This window comes from Athene cunicularia (assembly GCF_003259725.1).
Source record: "Athene cunicularia isolate RWA chromosome 21 unlocalized genomic scaffold, athCun1 chr21_part1, whole genome shotgun sequence".
Lineage (NCBI taxonomy): Eukaryota > Metazoa > Chordata > Aves > Strigiformes > Strigidae > Athene > Athene cunicularia.
In genome coordinates this window covers 765,159-773,137 of record NW_020799127.1, presented here as the reverse complement: position 1 = coordinate 773,137, position 7,979 = coordinate 765,159, and the positions used below count along the sequence as shown (strand labels likewise).

The following is a 7,979-nucleotide window of genomic DNA, read 5'->3' as shown; positions in this document are numbered from 1 at the left end:
TGGGGATTTGGGTCTGGAGGAGGAGATATGAGTCCCAGAAGGGGGAGATTTGGGGCTGGGGGGCACGGGATTTGAGGCTGAAATCTGAGTCCTTGAGGAAAGAATTGAGTCCTGGGCAGGGGGGGGAAGATGTGGGGCATGGGGGATACCTGGGTCCTGGGGGGAGATTTCAGTCTTGAGGGAGATGGGGACCCCTCCAACGACAGCGGAGGGAGCTGGGGAAAACGGGGGCCCCCAAAATAGGCAGGAAGGGGAGAGTGGGGGAGGTAAGCCCCTACCCCATCCACCACCCCTTCACCTCTGCGGGGGTCCAGGACCCCACCTCCAGCCACAGAGGCCCCGGGGGAGGCTCCAGGAATTTGCCCCGGGAGCAGGGAAGCAGGTCGTGCCCCCCACGCTGCCAGGCCTGACCCTCACCTCTCCGCGGGGCAGCGGGGGGGATGCAGGCACGTCCCGCGGCGTTAACAAGAGCCACCATTGACGGTGGCATTTCCCCCGCAGGAGGGGGACACAGGGTGGAGGGGAGACACATGCCACCACAGCGGTGACACAGAGCAAGCGGCAGCCCCAGGACCTGGCAATCGTTAACCGCCCCGGCCTCATCAGCAGTCTGCTCACGCCGCGGCCGGCCGGGGTCGGACACCGGGATGGTGGGCAACCACCCGCTGGACCATCCCTTCAGCCTGGGGGAACCACGGCCCAGGACCCCCCCTCTCCCACCCTCATGCCGAACAGGACCTGCCCTACGCCCTCTCCAAATATTATGGGGGTTTCTGGCTCCAGAGGCGTGGGGCAGGATTTATTTACTCACATTCCCCGGATGGTTATGGTAATGACCAGGGCCAGACACACGCGGGAACAATTCGAGGGCCTGTTTGGGGGGTGCCACGGGGCTCAATGTCCTTCTTGTTCAAGGACAGTTCCCTCCTCCCTGAAAGCCTCCGTCCCTTCCCACGCTGCACGAGCACAGTCCAGGGGATGCTATGCAGCTTACGTGGAGGTTGTAGTGCCCCCAGGACCTGCTTGCCCCCGCAAAAGTCCCCCTTGGCCCCAGAGAACACCTCGCCGGGGTTGCAGGGCTGCAAAACCCTCCGTGTGAATGTTGGCAAGGAGGGAAGGATGTGTCCCAACCCGGGATGACAGCTAAGGGCAGGGACGGGCACAGCCTCCAATTCCCTGCTCAGTAAGTGACAGTTTAAAAAAAAACAAAACGCCTTTATTCACCCATTTTCTGCAGAAGGCACTTAAATAGCCGCTGGTTCAGCTGAGCAGAAAGGCACATGTCTGCTACCATAGCACCGGGTCCTCACCCCTAAAAGAGCATCCCTCCCCTGTCCCCCGTATCACCCCCCGAGTCTCTGGGATACCCCCAGGTCAGCCCCACAGGGGGGGACACTGGGTACCACAGGGATGGTGCAGGGCCTCCTCCAATTCCCCATCCCACAGCAGCTGGGGGCAGAGGGGGGCCTGGCTGGCAGCCCCACAGCTGAGCAGCCAGAAGCCACAATGCTGGTGTCACTGGTCCCAGCAGGGACATCCTGGTGGTCATGGGACATCACAGCTCATCCTTCCCCACTGCGACAGCAGCCGGTGGTTCCTGCTCTGTCTCAGTCTCCTGCAGCAAATCCCCATCTTCTGTCCCAAAAAGCATCTTCACCAGGTCATCTGCCTGCACACGCTCCTGTGGGGCAGACCCTCAGGGATAAGCATGGCCACTGTCCCCCCCCAGAAAACCCCACCCGATGCCGGGGAGGGAGCTTACCCGCTCGCTGTGTCGAGGGTCCAGGGTGAACCAGAGGGCGATGGCGCAGCGTTGGCCCTTGGTCACAGCTTTCACCCCATGGGGGTTCTCAGAACCGGAGGAGAAGCCCACGGCACGGCCACACTGTGGCTGAACCTCTGCCTGTGATGGTGGGGGAGGAGATGAGTTGGTCCCCCCCAACCCAACCTCATCCCTCGTGGTGGCATGGGGGATGGTGGCGGGTTTGGTGCTGCACACAGATCCTCAAGGAACCAAGCCACCTACAGTTTGGGTCTTGGCATCCAGCTCGGTGAAGTAGAAAGCTCCTCCTTCAAAGTCCCCGTTGAGGTAGAGGATGGCACTAAAGGAAGCAAGGAACAAGCAGAGGTGACATCCTTCACCACAGCTCCAGCAAGCGGACGAGTCTGGAGCTCCCCTAACACCATGGCAAGAGCCAGAGGCAGGAGAGCCCAGGTTGGGTTGTCTCCCCACCACACTCCTCCCAACCCAGGTGCCCTCAGGTGGGGAAGCTCTGGCCGATAGACACCACTGGTACCTGTAATCCCGGAAGGTGTAAGCTGGAGGTTCCTTCACGCACACCAGGGCCTCCGCGTTGAGGATGCAGTTGTCCACGTGCACCTCGTGACTGTTGTCACTCCGGCCTTCTTGTTTCTCTAGGGTGGAACGAGACCTGTCATGTCAGGACCACAGGGTCTGTCTCCAAATGTCACATGCTTGGAGGTGACAAGAAAGTCTCCTGTAGCCTAAAGCCCTTCTGCTTGCTGGGGTGTGGAGCATGAGAGGCCATTCGGGTGGTGCAAGCCTCGGTTGACTTGTCCCATGGCGTCTCCATGGCCCTCCAGACACAGCCTTTCCCAGCACCTGATCCCAAAAGCCTCTGAGTACTGAAATCTTGTATGGCATGAAGCCACCTGCCCCATTGGAGGCAACCAAGGGAGATGCTCATCTTTCCAAACCAGGCTTAGGGATAAGCTCCCCACACCTTCCTTTCGGGAAAAGGAACAGGTTAGGGAGCAGCAAAGCGGTCTTCAGTCTCCAAGACCACCCCACCCCAGCTGTTGGAGAGGACCCAGACAGGACAAGAGGCTGAAGGAGACTTGCTTCTCCTCAGACTGTGCTCCTCTGAGGCCGTGCTCACCGTCGATGGCCGTGCGGCACACTAGGTGGGAGTAGGAGAAGTGGAGCGGGACCTCCAGGCGGAAGTAGGACTCCATCATGTGCCGCACCTTCTCCGTCACGTTGTAGTAGAGGTAGGCGCTCTGCAGGGGCACCTTGCCCTCCTGGCCCAGCTGCAGGGGATGGACAGGACACGGCCTCAGCCCCAGGCAGCTTGGGCAAGCACAGGCAGCTGCCTGCCGTCAGACCCCCTTCCTTGATCTCCACAGCCTGTTTCTCCCCCCTCCCCGCAGGCACCATAACCTTGAGGGCCTTGAGGACAGTCACACCATAGAAGGTCTCACTGGGGGTGTGAGGAGATGTCTTCCCACGATAGCCATCTCCAGCCGAGGCAGCTGCCTGCAAAACCAATCAGTGTTACCAGTCTGACTTCTGAGCTGCAGGATGGGACTCCAGCATCCCCTGCCCGCTCCTGCCATCCCCACGCTCACGTTGGTCAGTCTCTGCAGCTCCCGGCACTCCTCGGCAGAAAGGACTCCGTCCACCACAACGCGCTGGGAGCCGTTCAGGGTCTTGGAGTTCATGGTGACACTGGCTCCTTCGTACACCAAAGGACCACCTGTGGCACAAAGGAGGACCCAGAGGTGGGTGCCACCAACGCTGGGGTACGGCACTGGGGGAAGCTGGGAGCCTGCCACCTGCTCCTGCCACCTCCCCTGTGGAGGGACCATGAGCTGGCAGCAGGGGACATGGAGGTCCCCATCCCACTTCCCCTCCTGGCCCTCCACACCTTCTCGGATGAACTTGCTCATGTCCGCAGACTCCTTGGCCTTCTCCTCCACCAGTGTCTCGATCTCCTTCATGAGGTTGCCAATCTCCTCCGAGATGCGCGCTGCTGTCTCCCGCTCCACCCTGGGAACACAGCAGCTATCAACTCCCCTGCCCCACTGTCCCCATGTTGGGAACGAGGGGCACCAGGATAAGGGCAGGACAAGTTGTCTCCAGGGGATGGTGACAAAGCCCAAGGCTGGAGAGTCTCCCCTCAACACATCCCTCATCTTGAGCTGCTTGGCATGACCTACGCATCCCCATCATGCTGAAGGCCGATGTGGAGCAAAGTTCTGCTCTCCAGCAACATCTCCCAGCCCCAACATGAAAAAAAAACTCCCTGGCAACAGCTCCACAGCCACGGCCTTTGGTCCAAACCCCACAGAGGAAGAAGGGTATGTCCCGTTGGGATTGGGTAGGCTTGGCCAGTGGCTAGGGAGAGCACTCACTTTTGTTTCTCTCGCAGCCTTTTTGGTATCACCTCTTCGGGTGTCCATGTGTCCTGCAGCCAAGAAGAACACCAGGAGCTGGATGAGGATCTGACTGGGACACAGACCCCTCATCCCCTTTCCATGTGGCTGCTGCGTCCAGCCTGGTCCAGCAGCACTCACTGGGTCCACAAAGGGGATGCCGAAGACATCGTAACTGAAGAAGAGCAGCTCTTTCTCCATCAGGCTTCGCTGGCGGTAAGCCTGGATCTCCTGTGGAGAGGGGCAGAGAGAAGAGGTGAGGGCAAGGCATGAGGGCTCTGAAAAGACCCCGAGCGAGGGCAGGAGGGTGCAGGGTTTACATCATTCCCACGGTCCTTGCTCCAGACCCGCAGCCCTGGTTTCCCAGTCCCTCTGGCAGCCGGGAAGCAAGTGGCTTTCCCCATCCTGCACGAACTTCCCTGTCCTGTGTGGACGAGCCCTGGGGAGACACAGGCACATGTGTGTCCCTCCTGCAGGAAGCTCTTCAGACAGATTCCCTTCCACGCTGCTGCTGACATGGGGCAGAGACTTCCATCCCTGCCTACCACTTCCCAGGCAGCATCCGAGCATCCAGATCCAGCTATTTTAAAGCCAAATCCTCTCCTTTTTAAGCAATTTCACTTCAGTTGTGGAAGTGTGTAGCAGAGGTGGGCTCAGATCCTCCTAAAAAATCTGTCTATCTGCCTCTTGCAGACCTCTCCCGCAAGAGTCGGTCTGTTTGTGCAAGCCATCAAGCCTTCACTTGGCCAAAGATATTTGCCAGGGATGTTTTTTCAGTCTCTCAGCCATCTTCCAGCTTGTTGGGTCTTGCATCCACTCATTCCTCTCCCCTTTGCCAAGGAAGGGTGGCTGGACCAGAGAAAACCCATCCAGAGCAGACCCCAAAACCTCTGCAAAGTTCCCCAAGGAGGGGAGATGTCCCTTGAATAGCTCATCCCAGCCGGTCACTCACCTCTCGGGGTTGGATGGGTCCTGCCAGGTTTTCTCCCAGGACAGCGGTGTAATAGGCCAAATTCTGGTTCATCACCTCATCGTTTGGGAAGAACAGCAAATAGGTTTTGGTGCATTCAATGGCTTTTTCGTAATTCCCATCTGCAAAGAGAAATGGGGCTGCTAACGGCACATCCAAGAGCACCAGAGACAGAACACACACAGACACTGAGAAGAAACAAGAGGGAAAGGCCTTATTCTCCACAAGGTCTCCTAAGTAGGGCAGATAATGCCCTGGAGCAAAGATTACTCCTGCCACAAAGGCAAAATAAGAGTTCAAGGCACTCTCCTGCCTCCAGAAATCACCTCACCAGAAATCAGGGCCATTGCTTGGGTAGTTTTCTTGCTTGGAAAACATCTTGAAGCCTATTTTCAGGCAGCAAGACCTAAATTTCCAGGATAACCTACAATTTTCAGCCACTTAAGCACCCTTACCCGCTTTCATCTACAGGATTGCAGCCTTTCAATCTTCTTGAACATTTATTTTTCCCTCCTTTTGGAGAAATTTGTGCAGAAACAGTTTAGATTTTTCTAAGGAGGTGAATAAAAAATAAAATTGAGTATATTTGCCTGGGTTATAACTGTTCTAAAGGGGGAGGGTGGCTCTGTGGTTTGGAACAAGAAGTGGATAGCTGGCAGGAGGAAAAAAAAAAAAAGCCTCTCTAGGCTGTTATTTCACTTGGAAAGAGAAGCTGCCCAGGAATTGAGCATCTAAAGTGACATAGAGGTTACTGCATCCAGGCGCAGCGAGATTCAGATCTGCTGCAGAACATTTCAGGCTGGCTTGTGTGAACCTTGTGAAGCTCAACAAGGTCAAGTGAAAGGTCCTCTGCCAGTATCAATAAAGATGGGACTGGATGGGTTTAGAGTAGCCCTGGGGAGAAGAACTTGGAGATACTGGTGGATGAAAAATTGGACATGAGCTGGCAACATGCTCTCACAGCCCAGAAAGCCAACCATCTCCTGGGCTGCATCAAGAGAAGTGTGGCCAGCAGGTCCAGGGAGGTGATGTTCCCCCTCTACTCCACTCTGAGGAGACCCCCCCTGCAGTGCTGTGCCCAGCTCTGGGGTCCACAGCACAAGAAGGACATGGACCTGTTAGAGCAGGTCCACAGTAGGCCACAAAAATGGTCAGAAGGATTGAACACCTCTATGAGAAAAGGCTGAGAGAGTTGGGGTTGTTGAGCCTGGAGACAAGGAGGCTCCAGGGAGACCTTCTTGCAGCCAGGGGGCTTATAGGAAAGAGGGAGACAACGTTTTACCAGGGCTTGTAGTGACAGGACAAGGGGCAATGGTTTTAAGCTGAAAACGTGTAGGTTTAGGGTGGCCATAAGAAGGAAATTTTTTATGAGACACTGGCACAGGTTGCCCAGAGAAGTTGGGGATGCCCCATCCCTGGAAGTGTTCAAGGTCAGGTCAAAGGGGACTTGGAGCAACATGATCTTTTGCAAGATGTCCCTGCATTTTGGGTGGGACAACGTGATCTCTGAAGGTCCCTTCCCAACGCACACCGCTCTGGGAGTCTGGGATTTCTGTTTGTGAAGAACAGCCGTGCAGAGCACGATGTTCAGTGCCAATGGAGGACGGGGCAACAAGCTGCTTACTGTTGTAGTAGGCAAACTGCAGGTAGTTGAAGTGTGAGGGCAGGAAATCCTCCATGGGCTTCTCCCGGCCAGGCTGGGAGGCCAACTCCATAACACAGCCTTGCTTGCAGCTTAGCACCTGCATGTAGTGATCTGGTGGAAAAAAAAAACCAAACCAAAATATGCCTGTGGTCAGCCAAGGGCTGGTGGACAGGACCTTGAGGGGTCTCCACGCCAACCTCCTGCTTGCAGTGGGGCTGCTGCCAGGTTTTTGATGGTGGAAACCCTCAAGGATGGTGGTTGCCCACCTCTGCGTGGTCTGTGGTGAGGCTGTGCTGCTCCCTGGAGACAGAATGGCCACCCTCAGCCTCCCACCCTTGTGACCCTCTGCTGGCCCCTCTCCTGTTTTGCCATATCCTCCTGGAATTTGGGGAGTGCTGAGCGCAGGCAAACGCCTCCTGCCACGTAGGGGCCACATTCCTCCTAGTGAAACCCAGGACGGGGTTTTCCCTCTTTGGGGGGGTCCCTCCCCTCCACCCAGTCTTTGGGGACCACCCCCCCCAGGATTTTCCCCAGCTCTTGAGATGAGCCGCAGCATGCACAGCTCCCACCTGTGATGGCCTGGAAAAGGTCCGCGTTGTACTCCAAGTAGTTGTAGCCCTCGTAGTCGTAGGGTCCCTCGCAGAGCGCGCGGCACTCTGCGTCCGCCACAAAATACTCTTCCAGCGCTTTCTCCAGGTGTAGGATGGCAGCAGCCGGCTGCTCCTCCGTGTAAAACCGGACGCCCAGCCGAAACTCGCTCTGTGTAGGGATGAGAGGGGGCTCAACACCCCGTTTGCTGCAAGAGAGCAGCTGTGGCACCTCGTCCTCACAAGACAGAGCCTCAGCACCAAGGTGGCATCTCAGGGACTGGCTGAGCCAACAGACTCAAGCGACCCCCCGGGTCCAGCAGCCAATGGGCGTTCAGGGGGGGGTTGCCTAAGGTGTGTGGGGGTCTCACCAGGTGGGGTTTGGCCTCCAGGTCAGTGAAGTCGTCCTCGCGGACGCCGGCCATGGCTTGGTAATACTCCAGGTTCTGCCTCATCTCCTGGTGCCCGGGGTTGGCCACGAAGAAGGTGTGTGCGGCCGCTGCCGCCTGCGCCGGCCGGTTCATCTGGGAGCGGTGGGATGGGGTGAGACCGCGTCCGCCCCACGATGCGGCCCCCCCGTGGGCTGTGGAGGGGCCCCGCG

The 7,979-nt window shown here is 57.5% G+C and overlaps 1 protein-coding gene across 1 annotated transcript; it reads right to left on the bottom strand.

Moving 5' to 3' along the window:
* Positions 1–1,197: 1,197 nt before the first annotated feature.
* On the bottom strand, positions 1,198–7,903 carry P3H1 (prolyl 3-hydroxylase 1). The gene is made up of 14 exons (XM_026862689.1): positions 7,750–7,903; positions 7,361–7,550; positions 6,771–6,902; positions 5,129–5,268; positions 4,318–4,407; positions 4,156–4,208; positions 3,669–3,790; positions 3,370–3,497; positions 3,182–3,277; positions 2,901–3,051; positions 2,298–2,415; positions 2,027–2,102; positions 1,763–1,903; positions 1,198–1,681 (listed from the first exon to the last, which is right to left on the bottom strand). The coding sequence occupies exons 1-14, from the start codon at positions 7,900–7,902 to the stop codon at positions 1,556–1,558; spliced, it is 1,716 nt and encodes a 571-aa protein (XP_026718490.1). The 5' UTR covers position 7,903; the 3' UTR covers positions 1,198–1,555.
* Positions 7,904–7,979: the final 76 nt, after the last annotated feature.

What these genes read in the sequence shown, in the direction of transcription:
- P3H1 (XM_026862689.1), bottom strand. Translation starts at nt 7,902, where the DNA reads ATGAACCGGCCGGCGCAGGCGGCAGCGGCCGCACACACCTTCTTCGTG. An exon ending in GAGCAAGTTCATCCGAGAAG is followed by an intron (nt 3,498 to 3,668) that starts GTGTGGAGGGCC and finishes TTTGTGCCACAG; the next exon opens with GTGGTCCTTTGGTGTACGAA. An exon ending in AGCTGCAGAGACTGACCAAC is followed by an intron (nt 3,278 to 3,369) that starts GTGAGCGTGGGG and finishes TTGGTTTTGCAG; the next exon opens with GCAGCTGCCTCGGCTGGAGA.